Source organism: Nesoenas mayeri, assembly GCF_963082525.1.
Source record: "Nesoenas mayeri genome assembly, chromosome: 21".
Taxonomy (NCBI): Eukaryota; Metazoa; Chordata; class Aves; order Columbiformes; family Columbidae; genus Nesoenas; species Nesoenas mayeri.
In genome coordinates this window covers 3,962,506-3,979,139 of record NC_137571.1, presented here as the reverse complement: position 1 = coordinate 3,979,139, position 16,634 = coordinate 3,962,506, and the positions used below count along the sequence as shown (strand labels likewise).

The 16,634-nt window shown below is 57.7% G+C and overlaps 2 protein-coding genes across 6 annotated transcripts in view; one reads left to right on the top strand and one right to left on the bottom strand.

Annotated features, from left to right (window-relative positions):
- MACF1 (microtubule actin crosslinking factor 1) overlaps window positions 1–16,634 on the top strand; it is a 130,719-nt gene that overhangs the window by 29,802 nt on the left and 84,283 nt on the right. For all 5 annotated transcript variants that reach the window (XM_080357750.1, XM_080357753.1, XM_080357751.1 and 2 more), the window contains exons 5-21: window positions 1,079–1,171; window positions 7,013–7,179; window positions 7,529–7,641; window positions 7,733–7,839; window positions 8,177–8,296; window positions 8,384–8,479; window positions 8,737–8,864; window positions 8,968–9,061; window positions 9,832–9,986; window positions 10,380–10,656; window positions 11,075–11,203; window positions 11,452–11,529; window positions 11,644–11,805; window positions 12,390–12,494; window positions 13,022–13,117; window positions 13,825–13,950; window positions 16,064–16,216. In XM_080357750.1, coding sequence (XP_080213876.1) covers window positions 1,079–1,171; window positions 7,013–7,179; window positions 7,529–7,641; window positions 7,733–7,839; window positions 8,177–8,296; window positions 8,384–8,479; window positions 8,737–8,864; window positions 8,968–9,061; window positions 9,832–9,986; window positions 10,380–10,656; window positions 11,075–11,203; window positions 11,452–11,529; window positions 11,644–11,805; window positions 12,390–12,494; window positions 13,022–13,117; window positions 13,825–13,950; window positions 16,064–16,216 — 2,199 coding nt within the window. The remainder of the gene's footprint in view (window positions 1–1,078; window positions 1,172–7,012; window positions 7,180–7,528; window positions 7,642–7,732; window positions 7,840–8,176; window positions 8,297–8,383; window positions 8,480–8,736; window positions 8,865–8,967; window positions 9,062–9,831; window positions 9,987–10,379; window positions 10,657–11,074; window positions 11,204–11,451; window positions 11,530–11,643; window positions 11,806–12,389; window positions 12,495–13,021; window positions 13,118–13,824; window positions 13,951–16,063; window positions 16,217–16,634) is intronic.
- Window positions 1–16,634, bottom strand: part of AK2 (adenylate kinase 2) — a 116,784-nt gene that overhangs the window by 55,912 nt on the left and 44,238 nt on the right. The gene's annotated exons all lie outside the window — the stretch shown is intronic.

Here is a 16,634-nt window from a genome sequence, read left to right as displayed (position 1 = left end):
ATTCTGTGATTCTATGATTCCTCAGCCTCGTTGGCTGTGCAGGTGGAACCCCCGCAGCCCCAGGTCCGGGTGTCCTGTTCCGCCTGTTGGGTCAGGTCTCTCGATCCTCAGATACGCCGAGATGATGATGAATTGCAGCAGTTCATGCTGAAGCAGAGATTCTTCTCTCTCTGCTGGCCTGAGGGCACTGAATAAATTTAAGCACATACCCCAGTCCAGGGGGGGAGAGCCGCTTCCACCCCCCTCCTCCCCAGCCCCTTGATAGAGACATTTTGCCGGCGGCTCTCGGGAGCTTGTTTCTCTACTTGGATGAAGCAGCTTTTTCCTTTGAAGCCTGATGGCCTGATGACAGTGCCTGTGTTGGGATGTCTTACCCTGGCTGCTCCCGCTAGACATTGTGGGGTCGCCTTGAGTACCGGGGAGCGGGGACACCCCCCTGGAGAGCCCGATGAGGGGAGAAGAACCCGAAATAGGTGGCAGCTCCCAGAAAGGCGGCTGCAAGGAGCGCAGGAGCAGCAGTTGAGCAGCACCGCTGTGCTTTGCATCTGCTGGGAGCACCGAGGCCGGTGCCACCGGCATCTCCGTAGGGTTCAGGGACTGCACATGTGTTTAAATCACCCCCAGAATCTGCTGGGACAGACAGTGGCTTTGGGTGGGTGCCGGACCCTCAGTGTTGGTGTTTCTGCCTTCATTAGGGCTGATTGATTTGTTTTGAGCCCAGGAGGGAGTTAATAAAGCTCGGCCATTCTATTTTAACCATGCTCTGTGGTCTGCAGCTATTAAATTATGCACTAGTGCTCCAGGCTTCGGGGATGAGGCACTTCTGTGTGAGCTGAAATAAAGCCGTTAAGTGCTAGGAAAGCACTTCTAGATGGAGAACGCTGGAGAGGTGAAAAACCCTTCCTGAACCGGGGCTTGGGGAGGCCTTGCTGCCTCTTTTAGAAGCACCAGGATGTTTGAGTGTGTTCCCTGTGGAGTGCTGGGGGTGGCTCTGGGGACAGCCTGGTTGGGGACGTGTCCCCCTCCTCTCTGTGGGTGAGGCTGATGAGGAGATTTGACCTTGTTGCTTCTCTTTCAGGTGAAACTGGTGAACATTCGCAATGATGACATTACAGACGGCAACCCCAAGCTCACCCTGGGGCTCATCTGGACGATCATCCTCCATTTCCAGGTAGGTCAGGAGGGTATTTTGCCAAAGGACGCGGGGCGGATGGTGGGAGCGCGTTGTCACACTGGGGCGCTGGCCTCAAGTTGCACCAGGGGAGGTTGAGGTTGGATTTAAGAACAATTTCTTCCCCAAAGGGCTGTGGGGCATTGGAACAGGCTGCCCAGGGCAGTGCTGGAGTCACCAGCCCTGGAGCGTTGGACAGACGGACATGAGGTCTCAGGACATGGGGCAGGGACAGGGGTGGGGAACGGTTGGACTTGATGAGCTTGAGAGGCTTTTCCAACCCAAATGATTCTCTGGTTGTCCACGTGCTCCGTGGCGATGCTGGCACCGTGGGTCGGTCTCGGGGACCAACACACATTGCAGTGTCGGGGAATAGCAAGGCCCCTTTCTCATCATTTGCCTGATGAAATCGTTAACGATGGGCTGTGTGCGGTGGCCTCCTGGTTGGCACCAGGGTTGTTGGTGGTGGGTGTTTGCTCAGCCGAGTCTCTGGAGGAGAAGAACAAACTTGGAGGGGGCCAAGGGGGACGGGCTGAGCTCACGCTGATGGGGATGTTGTCCTGAGGTGCTCCCGGCCCTTTGGGTGGTCAGAGCAGCCACAGGATCTTTTGTTGAGATGGACAATATCAGCTACGTGACAGCGGTTCAGGTCGGGGATGGGAGAAGCTCTGTGACCCAGCTGGGCTTTGGACCAGCCCACTTTGGACTGTCTCCAGCAATCCTGTGCTATAGATGCTCTTACAAAACAGGGTCTTGGGATCTTTAACAGCCTCAGATCATCTGTTTGCAGCTTTGATGTCCTCAGGGGGACAATGCGTGGCCCCTCATGCCACCAGCGCGTTGGCACGTGGGGCTTGCTCAGCCGTGCTGCTGCCAGCGGCTCGTTAGTGAATGTGCAATTAGCTCTGGGGCCGCCACCACCGCGGGACAGAGCCCATGGGAGCTGCTGCATCCCAAATCCCTCCCGTATACCCGCTGGCATCTTCCAGACAAGACCAGCGCTGACTTTGGGACCTCATAAGGAAGATTTCCATGTGTGTGCCCCGTGCCAGCACAGCCATGCTGTCCCCAAGCGCTGGACAAGCCCCTCCTGACATGTATTTCTTAAGAAGAGGCTTTTTTTGGGGGGGAGCATGAGGATAATTGCGTGTGAGGCTGCTGACGATGCACTCTGCCGGTGTTTTGGCCGCGGGAAGCAGCCGCGATCGAGCAGGAGCTGGATGCTGATGAGTCACTGTCATCGCCGGTGGGGCCCTGGCTGGTGGCATCTTGTCCTCGCGGTGGCCCAGTCCTGGTGCAGAGGACCGGGGAGGGGACATGGGGAGGTCCTGGGTCCCCTGTGTGCCCCGGGGGAGCTGTGCTGGTGCTGAGGCTGCGCGTCCTCCCCCCGTCTGCGCTAACGGGATTTTTTCTGGGGTTGTGGCTCCATTGTGAACCTCTTAATCCATGTCCCGGTGCCTGGGGACAGGCGGCTGGGAGAGCCCTGGGGACAGGCTGGGGGGGCTGGTGGCCCCTGTTTTCTGTCATTTTGTCATGTGTCACCCTGCGCCGGTCCCTCCAAGAGGAGCGGGGACGGGAGCGCTGGTGCTGCCGGAGCCCGTTGGGGACCCCACGGCTGCGGCTCCTGAAGCGATGCTGGGTCCCCAGGGCACCTTGGGGACACCCTCTGCACCCCGAGCTGGGTGAGCCTGGCAGGGGGGTGGGAACATGAACCAGCTTCCCAGGGCTCTCAATATTTATGAATTAAGGAGCAAACCTCCCAAATTGGCGAGAAACACCCCTGTGGGAGCCGGCGCGGCTCCCCATCCCCATCCCCATCCCCATCCATCGCGCGTCTGCCGAGCCGCTCTGACTCCTCCCTGCTTTTTTCCTTTTCCTCCCCATTTCTCTCCCACCCCTTCCTTTATTCTACCTTTACCAACCTTCCCTGGGTTCTGTGTTTTCTATCCCCCCTTCCCCACCCTTTCCCACCCTCCCTCCCCGCAATTCCTGCTCCCGGCTTGTGCTGGCGAGGGCCGTGCTCCAATTACCTCATATTTGGCGAGAAGGACGGCGCAGCCAATCCCCGCTCCCTCTGCTTTTAGGTCAAGTGATTTCTGAACTGCAGTGTAGATGCTTTGAATTTGTCTTCCGAGCAGCTCCCAGGCTGTAAGATGGCTGTCTGGAGCGGCGGCGACGGCGGCAGGGCCGGCGGGAGGGAGCGGCGGCGGGGGACGGTCCCCGGCGCGGTGCGCGGCGTGGCTTTGAGCCCATGAAACCCGGCTCGGGATTTATTCGGCAGCCGGCGATTCGCTTGAAGCACGTTCCTGCCGGCACCGAGGAGGAGATGGGGAATTCTCTGGGCTGCGTTAAAGAGCAGAAGGAAAAAGCCGTGGGAAAAGCCCCACTGTCTCCCAAAAAAAGGGTCCGCTTCAAACGGAGGCGGAGGGGGAAGAGGAGAGCGATGCCGGCGGCTGCGCCGCAGGAGGAGCCGCCGGTGCTGGAGGTCACTGAGGATGAGGAGGCAGCGAAGTGGAAGGTGGCCCCGCAGCAGGAGGGGGAACAGGAGCCCCCCGGGAGCCGGCACGGTGCGGGGGACCCCAAGCCAGCATCCCTGCAGCCTGGGTTCATCGTGCAGGTGAAGGAGCGGTTTCAGGGGGAGGTGCAGAAAGCTCGCCTGGTGCTGGAACCGGCTGCGGCGGGGCCGTCCCGGGAGGAAGGCACCACCGTCATCGCCCGCTTGCTGGAGAACCCGGCCGAGAAGGGCTGCGAGAAGGCGGTGAGCCGGCTGGTCGAGCTGCAGCGGAGCGGCGCTGGTAACCGCCGGGCCGTGCTGCTGCCCCTGCGCGGGGGTGACACCGATGGCCACGCCGGGGGGCTCCTGGCCCCGGTGAGCACCAGGCCTGGCGAGGAGCTGGCGAAGAGCCGGGAGCCCGTGGCCGGCAGCGCCCGGGGTGCCTGGGGAAGAGGAGGCAGCGACAATCCCAGCTCTAGCGCCGTGTGGACCTGCTCATCCTCCGCAGAGCCGGGCACCGTTTCGGAGCTGTCTACACCGTCCCCCATGGTGGATCAGCTGGAAAACCCCAGCATGGGGACATCCTCGGTGTTGCCATCATCTCGGGATGGGCAGGGGCTGCCGGGCTCCCGCAGCCCGTCCTCCTTCAGCGGTGGCGCGGCCCGGAGCTCCTCGGGCTATGGCAGCGACCCGGCACGGCGGTCAGCCAAGGGTGCTGGAGCTGGTGGGACCGTGACGCCTCGCGGTGACAGTGGCCGGAGGCTTGCTGCGGAGGGCCGGGCTCGGAGTGGGAGCTCAGGGACAGCCGGAGGAATGGTCAGTGTCTGCGTGTGCCCTCGCCCCCCTTTTTGGAACGGGTTGGGGGAACTGGTTCAGCAGCCCCCAGGTCCTGGTGGCTCCTGGGGATGGGCATGTTGACGAGGTTCAACCTTGTGCTGAGCACAGGGAGGACTCTGGTGCAGAAAGTTGCCGGGTGCCTTTTCCCCTCCGAGTGTCTCTGCCGGGAAAGTGTCCCCGGGACCGACCTGTCCCGTCCTCTGCTCCTGGCACGGGCGGCCGGAGAGCGGGTCTTGCTGGAGTCAGCGGTCGTGTTTGTTGTCAGTGGTGGCACGTGTGTCCTTGGTGCGATTTTTGGGTGTCCCCTTCCTGCTGCCCACACTTGGCTACCAGGCAGTGTATGAACACAGAGATGCGGGGCTCTCCCTGCCCCGAGGCGGGTCTGGGAGGAAGAGGAGGGGGTGATGCTGGGTTTCAGAGCTTGTTGTTGTGGTTTGGAGGTTGTTCTTTGGGTGGGCTGGAGGTGCCCTGTGTTTTGGCTGAGCCCTGCACACGCCAGGACAAGCGTGTGGTTAGAGGGGCAGGAAAGGGGCTGTGGCCCCCGACACCTTTGCGTTGGGACCGGTGTCACAGCCGCCCTCCGGCCTTCAGCCTCCTGCCACCAGTTGCTTGATGTTGGAAGGGTTTGGAAGGGCTTGGCCCCAGATCCCGTGAGTTTCTACTCTTATCTTCTCGCTGGTGCCTCCCTAAATCTTTGTCCTGTCACGGAGATGTGAAGAAAGGAGGGTGGAGCTGGTGCCGCATCCTGCACCTCCGTAAGCGCATCTCCAGCATGTGCCAGGGTGCACTTGGGGAAAGGCCCAGCGCTCGGAGAACCTCAGTGCTGCGTGAACGATGGAAAATAAAGGATTTGTCTGAGCTGGGAGCTGCACGGAGCTCCCCGATGGGCAGCGGTGCCGGAGAGCCCAGGTGGGGCACTGCCCACCGGTGCGTTTGCAGAAGCTTTTATCCCACTCTTAATGAAGAGCTGCTAGGAAACCACTAAGGGGGAGCTGGGCAGAGGTTTGTGGGTCCGTCTCTCAAAGTGCGGAGGGTCCCATCCTGCTGCTCGCCTGGTCCGTCGCCCCATCCGATGGGCGCTGGGTCCCGGCATCCCTACGGCAACCCGGCCGTGGGGCTGGAGGAGTTAAAGGCAGCGCCGGCGGTGTGGCAGCGCCTGACAAAGAGCAGTTTTGTGTGTGATGAGCGGCTCAGGCTGGGGAAGGGGAGGTGAGCTGCAGAATACCAATGACACCATCGCTGCCGTGCCTCGGCAGCATCCTCCCCGCCGGTCCCTGCCTCCTGCCTGCTGAGGGATCGCTGGCAGCGCCCAACCGGGCGTATTTTGGGGGAGGAATAAAGCAACTGGGTGTTGTCAGGGCCGGGAGGGGCGGCAGGTGGGGCTGGGCGCTGGCACACACGTCCCTGCCGCGCCGGGAGGAGGAATCCGTGAGCAAACAGCCCGCGGTGCCTTCGCACAGGCGCCCCAGAAGATCAGCGAGGCTGACATCCTCCCCTTTGTCTGCCCCTTAATTAAGGGGAGGCCGCTGTACTAATTGGGGAGCCGGGGGAGGAGGCAGCCGTGCCAATCAGGAATACGCTGGCATGCGGGGACACGTGCGTTTTGTCACGTGCGAGTCGGGGATTCGCAGCCGGTGCCGTGTGTCTGTCTGAGGGGTCTGTGCCCATCGGTCTCTCTTGTCGGGGAAGTGGGTCACGGGCACCCCCTGGCACCGGCTCTGCAGGCACGGCGAGGCAGAGGAGGGATGTGGCAGCCTTGTCCCCATCCTTCCCTTTGCTCCCGGGGTGGAGCCAGTGGCTTCGCTGGCTGGAGGTCGGGGAGATCCCTCTGCCTCCCAAACAGCACCTCCAAGTGCTGTTTTCTGCTTCTTAAGTTGGTATTTTTTGTGCCTCCTTCACATGTTGGGATCTGCCGTCTGCCCAAGCCGTGCAATCCAGCTCTGGGGTCCTCAGCATGGGAAAGATACAAACCTGTTGGAGAGGGGCCAGAGGAGGTCACAAAAATGATCTGAGGCTGGAACAGCTCTGCTGTGGGACAGGCTGAGAGAGTTGGGGTGTTCAGCTGGAGAAGAGAAGCTCTGGGGAGATCTTATTGTGCCCTTTCTGTACCTAAAAAGGGCTGATAAGAAAGATGGGGACAGAGTTTTCATTAGGACTTGTTGTGATAGGACAAGGGGTGATGGTTTTAAACTAAAGGAGGAAGATTCAGGCTGGACTTGAGGAAGGAATTGTTGCCTGAGGGTGGTGAGAGCCTGGCCCAGGTTGGCCAGAGAGGTGGTGGATGAACCATCCGTGGAGACATCCCAGGCCAGGCTGGACGGGGCTCTGAGCAACTTGAGCTGGTGAAGATGTCCCTGTCATGGCAGGTGGGCACTGGGGGACATTTGAAGGTTTCCTCCTGTCCTTCCTGGCAGCTGCCGGGTCTTGGGCAAGTTCATGGCCACTGGCTGTGCCTGATGGAGTCTCCTCCTCGTCCCACATCACCCCATGGCTGTGCCGCTTCCTTACAGATCTCCGACATCTACATCAGTGGGGAGTCGGGGGATATGTCGGCCAAGGAGAAGCTGCTTCTGTGGACGCAGAAGGTGACAGCTGGTTACATCGGGGTGAAGTGCACCAACTTCTCATCATGCTGGAGCGACGGGAAGATGTTCAACGCGCTCATCCACAGATACAGGTGGGGAGGAAGCAGCAGCAGAGAGCATCATCTCAGTGGGGAGGAAGGGCTGGGGCTGGTCTCTTCCAACCAAAATGATTCTATATTCTGCCACGGAGGGCTCGTGGTCCCAGCCTGGCACGCTGGGCACAGAGGGCAGGTCCCAGAGGAGCACGGGGGTGTTTTCTTCACAGCCTAAACACCCCCTTCCAAAGGGGACAAGCTGGGGAGCTGCTGCAGCCCAGGTCCCCTTGGAAAGCCACCGGCCTGGGACAGGGACAGAGGCTCGGAGCGCTGCGCACCGGGGCTGCTCTGCAAGGGACACCTTGCACTGTTCGCCACCCTTGTGACTCGGGCATGTGTCTTGCAGGCCAGATCTGGTGGACATGGAGAGGGTGCAGATCCAGAGTAACCGGGAGAACCTGGAGCAAGCCTTCGAGATCGCCGAGCGGCTGGGCGTCACGCGGCTGCTGGATGCCGAAGGTGGGCGGCCGGGGGAGCAGCTGGCGAGGGTGGATATCGACCCCTCCACCCGCTCCTGTTCCTCACTCCCTTCCTGCTTCTCTCTTGCCAGATGTGGATGTCCCGTCCCCAGATGAGAAATCCGTGATCACTTACGTGTCTTCAATCTACGATGCCTTTCCCAAAGTCCCGGAGGGAGGAGAAGGGATCAGCGCTATCGTAAGCATCGCTGCGGGTTGGGACGGCGGTTGGAGGCAGCTGGTTGTTGCGGGAAGGGTTTGGGGGTTCCCTGTTGCTCTAGCAGATGGATGGAAGAGGCTTTGGGGGAGTAAGGAGCTTCCCCATGAGCGTGGCTGCCCTGAGAACTACCAGCGTGCCCATAGGTCCATGGTGTTCTCCAGACTCTGCGGGTTATGCCACATTTTTTGAGCTGTTGGGAAAGCTGAGCTGGCTTCCAGGGAGCAGCTCACAGGGAGGACCTTCCTCCTCCTCCTCCTCCTCCCTCCTGTACCTGGGATGGTGTCCCTGCCACTGCAACGATGCTCTTGCCCCGCAGGAGGTGGATTCGAGGTGGCTGGAGTACCAGAGCCGCGTGGAATCCCTCATCTCCTGGATCAAGCAGCACACGATACTCATGTCAGATAAATCCTTCCCCCAGAACCCTGTAGAGCTAAAGGTAGGTCCTGGACAAGCTCTCTGCACAGTGTCCCTTGTGCTCGGTGGCATCACCACATGGGTTTCTGATGAGCCTTTCTCATCCCAGGCACTTTATAACCAGTACGTACACTTCAAAGAAACTGAAATCCCAGTGAAAGAGCAGGAAAAAGGAAGGATAGAGGAGCTCTACAAACTGTTAGAAGTAAGTATCATCGCAGCTACCCAGCGGCTTGTAGGTGGGAGTGTTGTGCTTTTAGCAAGACTAAAGTGTGCTCAGTTTGGGTTTATTTTGGAATGAGAAGTGGAAATAACCCTGAGGGTAAATGATGTAGCAAGCAGGATGCTGCAGGAGCGGAGGCAGAGCTGGTGCCTTATAGCCCCGCTTTCCTTGCTGTAGTTTCTCTCTACCCAGCTTGAGGAGGAGGTAGAAAATGCCATTCTGCTGATGTTTTCCCACAGGTATGGATTGAATTTGGACGCATCAAGTTGCCCCAGGGCTACCACCCCAACGACGTGGAGGAGGAGTGGGGCAAACTCATCATCGAGATGCTGGAGCGCGAGAAGCTGTTGCGGCCAGCAGTGGAGAGGTGGGGAGCGTGGCCATGGCGGGGTGTCCCCGCGGGGGTGTCCCCTGCTCCCCTGGCTGTGGGGACATCCCAAATCTCATTCTCTTCTCCTCTGTCACCGCAGGCTGGAATTGCTGCTACAAATCGCTAACAAAATCCAGAATGGTGCTCTGAGCTGTGAGGAGAAACTCACTCTCGCAAAGAACACGCTGCAGGCTGTGAGTGGTGTGGGGGGCGGTGATTTTCCCCCTCCTAATTTCTTATGGATTTTTGGTTGTTTGTTTTTCTGCCTCTTCTTTTATGTGCATCTCTTCCCTTCTCTTCTATGGGGTGGTGGGTTCCCTGGACAGATTTCCTTTCTCTTCTGATGTTCAGCCCATCCTGGAGGGGCTATAGAGGTGACAGTGGATGCCTGGGGATCTATGACATGAGGATCTTGGGGACAGGGGACCGTCCTTGTTGTACAGCAGCTGCTTCTGGGCATGCAGCTATTGAGTCTGGACATCTGCAGAGGAGAACTGCAGTTGTGGGAAAGCTGCTTGTATAATGAAGCTTAAAAAGCCCCAAATGTGTTTTATTTGTCTAAAAGAGTGGCAGAAAGGATGCAGTTGCAGACTGCAGCTACCTGGGCAAGGAGAAGATTTCTGAAGAGGGGTGTTTTATTCTGGGAGAAAGAGATGTAAGGGTTGGGAGCTAAAAATGGGTAAACCCAAGCAAGAAATGAGAGATGTGTTTAAATGAGCATCCATGGGACTGACCATGGGACCCCATCCATCACCAGAAGCTCCAGTTCATCTGCAGGAGATTCTAAAGGGGATGTCCTGGGTGTGGTGTGAGTGATGGACTCATGTTCTTCTGTTCAAATCGAGCTTGTGGATGATAAGTTCTGGGTTTTTTTGGTGTTGAAGCTGATGCTGGGCGGCTCTTGTGTTCTCTCTGCCCACGTGCCCGAGGGACCCGTCCCTCAGTGTCCCCTCTCTTGGTGCAGGACGCCGCTCACCTGGAGTCGGGCCAGCCGGTGCAGTACGAATCCGACGTGGTGATGTATCTGCAGGAGTGCGAGGGGCTGATCCGCCAGCTCCAGGTGGACGTGCAGATCCTGCGAGATGAGAATTACTACCAGCTGGAGGAGCTGGTGTTCAGGTGAGAGCAGCCGTGTCCCAGATGGTCTGTGGGTGGAGAAATGGGGTGCACGGGGTTCCTCTGCTCTGTTATGGGGAAGGAGGGAGCATGTGAGCATCTTCTCCCATGTAGCAAGTGATAGGATGAGAGAAAATGGCCTCGGGTTGTGCCAGAGGAGTTTGAGGTTGGATCTGGGGAACAATTTCTTCCCCAAAGGGCTGTGGGGCATTGGAACAGGCTGCCCAGGGCAGTGCTGGAGTCACCATCCCTGGAGGGCTGGACAGACAGACATGAGGTTCTCAGGACATGGGGCAGTGCCAGGGGTGGATTAACAGTTGGATTTGATGATCTTGAGGGTCTCTTCCAACCCAAATGATTCAATGGTTCTTACCCATGCCTTGCTCGCTTCTCCAGGATCATGCGGCTGCAGGACGAGCTGGTGACGCTGCGGCTGGAATGCACCAACCTGTACAGGAAAGGTCACTTCTCCAGCCTGGAGCTGGCACCCACTACCACCCTGAGCACGACACACTTGAAGGGCGAGTCCCTAACCAAAGGGCTTCACACCTCCTCCGCCTCCTGGTTCCGAAAGCCCATGCGCAGGACGGAGCTGGTGGCCATCTCCTCATCCGAAGACGAAGGCAGCCTCCGGTTCGTGTACGAGCTGCTGGCCTGGGTGGAGGAGATGCAGGTGAGTGCTGGGCCAAATCACCTATGGGGAGATAGGAAGCTGGTCTGGGCTTTTTCCTGCCTTTATCTGAATAATCGCTTTGATTGTTCAAAGTTTCTGGAGAGCGCCGACGCTTTTGTCTTGAGTTGGGCTTCTCTCTTGTTATCCTGCTGATCAGTGGGTATCAGAAGGTCCTTTCAAAGCTGGAGGCAAATCTGTACTGATGCAGTCAGTCGTTTCGTCTTACGTGTGTGCAAAGCTTGTGTAGACTGTTCCAGAAATCATTCTGTGCTGGATCACTGGCTTAGGATTCTCCGCAAGGACTGGAGGGTGTTTGTTTCCTCTTGAGTGCCCCAGGAGGCTTCCATGCCCTTGTGTCCTTCTGAGACACGCTCCTGCAGATGAGGAGAGCTGACTTGCACCTCCTGGCCTGTTTCAGATGAGACTGGAGCGGGCAGAGTGGGGGACTGACCTGCCGAGCGTGGAAACCCAGCTGGAGACCCAGCGGCACGTCCACGCCAGCGTGGAGGAGCTGGGCTCCAGCGTGAAGGAGGCCAGGGTGTACGAGGTACGGGGACACGGGCCGGGTGACAGCACGTGGCACAATGTGTACGGGAGGGCGAGGGCATCAGAATCGCCTCTTGTGGGTAAAGTGCCTGGGGCAGAGACATTTTTTAAGCACAGAACTTCTGAATTGATGCTGGAGGCTGCTGCATCCTCTCCACCTCCTCTTGCTCACACAGGGCTGGGGAGAAAGATTTGGAGATGGTGTTTTCGAGTGATTCGGGTGACAAGAGTATGTTTTTCATCCTTCAGGGTAAAATATCTCAGAATTTCCGTGCTAGCTACACAGAGACGCTGGGCAAGCTGGAGACACAGTACTGCAAGCTGATGGTGAGTGGACTTGGAGGGGGTCCATCCCCACATCCCTGTTCCCCGGGTGGGGAGGGGGCCAGACCCCCATTGCCTGCAGGGCAGGGAAGGGCAATGATGCTTCGCTGTGTTCAGGAAACCTCCGGCTTTCGGCTGAGACACCTCCAGAGCTTGCACGGGTTTGTGTCTCGGGCCACGGCTGAGCTGATTTGGCTGAACGAGAAGGAGGAGGAGGAACTGGCCTACGACTGGAGTGACAACAACCCCAACATCGCAGCCAAGAGGAATTACTTCTCGGTGAGCGACCGCGGGGCAGGATGGGTGGCATTGGGTGCTCTCTGGGTGCTGCTGCTGCTTTGGATCCACTCTGGGACCTTCAGCTACCCACAGACCCCAAGTCCCCGGAGGTGTGATGCTCCCTCCCAAATTACTGAACTTGTAGTTCATGAGTGCAGTTGATGAAAGAGCTCTCCCTAGAGCAGAAAGTGCAAATAGTGTTTGTTCAGTTGAGTTTCAATCGCAAAGGCATCAAAAGATGCCTTTTTAGCACTGTTTGGAGCTAAAGGCATCTTTAACAGGGAAAAAAAATCTGAGCTAAAGAGGAACACTGATTCCTCTTAAAAGCAGTAAAAATAAATTGCTGTTTTTCCACAATTGCACTGAATAGGTCCCCGGGCAGGTTTCCAGTGTCTGTGTTAGATCTGCGTTTGGTGCACAGGAGCTGTGCTGATGGGAGCCGGCTGCGCTGCTCCCCGGAGCCGTGCTGGTGTCCCTGAGCACCACGGGTGTTTACTCCCACACCTGTGTTAGCTGGACACATGCCCTGAGTGAGGCTGCTCCACGTAGCCGAGATTTGGACTTTGCTTCGGTCCTTCCCGCAGGAGCTGACGGCGGAGCTGGAGGAGAAGCAGGACATCTTCCGCTCCCTGCAGGACACGGCCGAGCTGCTGGCCCTGGAGAACCACCCGGCCAAACAAACTGTGGAGGTGAGTGGGTGCCAGGATGAGCCCTGAGAATCAGCTGGTGGCAAATCATCTCACCTGGGACTGGGAACCTCTCTGTCCCACCCTTATGGGCAGCCAGAGCTGGTACAGCGTTTTATGGTGGTAGCAGAACGTCAGTGCAGTGTTATATTCTTGGGAGTGCAGTGAGAAGCTCGAGGCCGTTCCTAAATAATCCTCAGCTCACTTTAAAGCTCGGATATGCTTCTACAGAGCATGAGCCTTTTCTAAAGCAACATGATGCAGGGAACAGCCTCAGCTTGCTTGGAGTTATCCAGGCGTGGAGGAAAACCGCGGTGGTGAAGCAAAGGGCTGTGGGGACGTTTCTCCCTGGGGAGAGAACAGACCTGTGTGTGCTGCAGCCCTGTTCCTGTGTTCCTGCTCTCTGTGCCTGTGTCCGAACCCTCCTGGTTGCAGCCAGATCTTGCCCATTCTGTCCATCCCACCGGCTGTAGCCGTGTCCTTCCCGTGACCCTCGTTACTCATTACCGTTTGGTGCGTGTGTTTCTCAGGCGTACAGCGCTGCCGTGCAGACGCAGTGGCAGTGGATCAAGCAGCTCTGCCTGTGCGTGGAACAGCACGTGAAGGAGAACGCTGCCTATTTCCAGGTACCTGGGGAGGGGCAGCCCCGGTTTCCCTGCTCTCCATCCACCGCATCTCGTTGCATGAGCTTCAAACGCTGCTGTTCCCTTTGGGGGAGAGGGAAGGAGGGGTTTGTGGTGCTCATGGGGGCTGGTTTCTCATGACTCGTCTCCTTCTCCTTAGCTGCTCTCTGGGTTGTCTCATTGGGGCAAAAGGCATCAACTTCCACCTAATTCTGGCTATCCATGTGGGATCATAGAATATTGTGGGTTGAAGGGACCTTCAAATGTCCCCCAGTGCCCCCCCTGCCATGACAGGGACATCTTCACCAGCTCAGGTTGCTCAGACCCCGTCCAGCCTGGCCTGGGATGTCTCCAGGGATGGTTCATCCACCACCTCTCTGGCCAACCTGGGCCAGGCTCTCACCACCCTCAGGGCCAACAATTTCCTTATATCCAGCCTGAATCTCCCTTCTTTAGTTTAAAACCATCACCCCTTGTCCTATCGCAACAGGCCCTGCTCAAAAGCCTGTCCCTATCTTTCTGATCGGCCCCTTTTCATTCCAGAAAGGGCACAATAAGGTCTCCTCAAAGTCCTGCTTTCACAGCTCCAAGCCAGAATAACCTTGGGAGCTGCTGGTTGCAATGTGGGGGTGATTGTCCCCTGCCCGCAGTGCTGCTGGCTGCTCGGTGGCCTTTTGTGCAGGTTTCCATGAACCTCTTTGTCTTTGCAGTTCTTCAGCGACGCCCGGGAGTCGGAGACCTACCTGCGCAACCTGCAGGACTCCATCAAAAGGAAGTATTCTTGCGACCACAACACGAGCCTGACGCGGCTGGAGGACCTGCTGCAGGACTCCATGGTGGGTGCTCCGGCATTCCGGCCACCCTGGGCCTTCTTGCTCCGGTCCAGCGGCGTTACTTGGGGCACCTCTTGCTTCCCAGCGACAACTGGGCTCGTTTTATTCCCACAACACTGCGGTTTCATGTAACGTGGTTTTGTTTCCCCATCGAGGTCAATGTTCTGCTTTGCCTTGGAGCTGCCGCATGTGTTTGTAGGTGGCTGTGGGCTGTAGGTCGTGTGTGTGTGACCCAGATCTCAGTTGTTACAGCAGCCAATGGGTCACTTTTATTTAGAGACACCATCCAGCATCTTTCTGTGTCCTCGGGGTGAAGAGCAGGGGGTGCATGCTGTCTGTGCAAACCCATAGTTTGACACGCGAACTGTTTATCCCTGTCAGTGCCCATCGTGCCATCTGCTCTGCATGGAGCTGGTTGTGTTCATCACGCGGAGCCCGCAGGGTGCTCCTGGTTCTGCTTTGGAGCTGGTGCTTGCAAGGGATGCGGAGAAATGCCTGTGCTTTATCCAGACCAAATCCCCTGTTAATCACGCTGTGTCGCGGGGGGGGACCCCGGCTGTGTATGGGGACAGGGACTCGGCAGCGCTGATCTCCAAACACGTGGCATGGCTTAGCTGCGGCATGGCAGAGAGCAGACAAGGGGCGATCGCGCTGTGATCTTCTTGTCCAAATTGGCCTGGAAAAAAGACTAAAATACCGAAAACAGCACAAAAACAAAACCCGGGGAGCAACACGTCAGATGGTGTTTGAAACTATGGTGGGGGGGAGGATTTGGGCTGGGGGTTGACTGCTGAGCCACTGGTGGAGGTGCCAGGAGGTGACACTTGAGTGTGTGGAGGTGAGGGGCTGCTTTGGCTTTGCTCTTAGTGCTCAGTGACATCCACCGTGTCCCCAGTGGAGCTGGGACACCTCACTGGGTGTTGGTGACGGGGGCCTCAGCTGGGTCAGGGCTCACCATCTCCTCTCGGGGCGGCTCCCATCCTCTGTCATTGTCTGAGGGTTGTTCTGGTCTGTCCTCCGGTGTCACCAGGACGCGGAGCGGCCAGCCCGAGTCCCGGGGTCCGTGTTGGCAGCACCAGGGTCCGGCAGGAGCGTCTGGGGTGGGAGAAGCTTGAGAGCAGCCACGATCGCAGCACTGGGCAGCTGCCCTGAGCTCAGCTGTATTACTCTTTCTTACCTAATAAGTTAAAGTTGTATTTCTTCCAATCATGCTCCCTGGGACAGGCACAGGTAGTTTAATCATTTATTCTTTTCTTTTTCTTTTTTTTTACCATTAAATTACCCTCCATCGTTAGCACACTAACCAACCCCAAGAGTACCAAGCATGAGGGAGAACATTTTTCTGGGATCTTTTTTAACCTTTCGCAGCCAGAACGAGCTGAGCTGCCACTAATCACACGAGCGGCCGGTGTTGTGATGTGCACACGTCCCCATCAGTGCCGGAGGCTGTTCCAGGGAAGCTTTGTCACCAGTCCCCTGGGTTGTCCCATCACCAAACCTAGCAGGGACTTTATTATGCTGCATCTTCCTCCAACCGGCACATTTCTCCCCAAACGCAGAGACCTGTGCAATCACTCCACCACAAGCCCCTTCTCCCGAGGTGTTTTATCCGCATAATTCATCGTATTGCCATTCCAGCCGCTGGTTTACACATCTGTCATCCTTTGCTGTAGAAAAGGGAGCATGCTTCTGGGGTCTCTCCTCCAGGCAGCTAAACGTCCCCAGCTTTGGGCCGGAGCTTGTCCTGCTCTTGGCCCCTTACACCTCCTGGGACTTTAATTTTGCTGTATGCTGTGTTCTCTTTGCTTTTTCCTTTTGAAATAAAATACTTTCTTGTCCTAGCAGCACAAGAGCCAGAGGCGTGTGCATGCGGCTTTGCAGGGCAGTGAGAGCGGTAGCGAAGAGGTCCCATCCTGACCCACCGTCCGTTCTCCCTCCCATCCCATCTCCTGCCCCCTCATCCCATCCCGTTAGGGCAGCAGGATCCTCCTGCCGTGTTTGTTCAACCCTTGAGACCCCAGCAGGGCAGCGTTGGGGTGGGGGGTGCCAAGATGCCCGGGAGACGCCTCCTCTCCCCTGGCTCCAGCAACCCGTCCTTCCTCCTCCTCTCTGCCAGGACGAGAAGGAGCAGCTCATCCAGTCCAAGAGCTCCGTCGCCAGCCTGGTGGGACGCTCCAAAACCATCGTGCAGCTCCGGCCCAGGAACCCGGAGCACCTCGTGAAGAGCACGATCCCCATCAAGGCCGTTTGTGACTATCGGCAGATCGAGGTGAGGGCTGGGAGCACTTGGGAGGGGAAGGCAGGGACGAGGTGGAGGAGAAACCCCCGTGGTGGTGTAGGACGAGCTCCGTGGTGTCTGTCGCTGGGAAGCAGAAAGTGGGAAGGCAGGAGGAGGGAAATAGCGCGGCTGGTGTTCCCAGAGCAGATTTCCATGTCTCAGATTTATTCTGCACATGAGCTCAAGTCCTTTTTCCTGAGGATGGGCTTCAGCAGCCTCAAACAGATCAGCACAGTTAACTCCTTGTCCCTTCCTCTCCAGACGTGAGCATGCTGCGCTGCCTGGCGCTGTACCAGGCTTTTGCTTCATTAAAAAATGTCTATATAACGCTATTTGGAGGAGAGCTGGCAGGCAGGGCAGGCGTGGGCAGCCCTGATGCCGGTTTCTGACGGGGCGGGTGGTGTTGGTG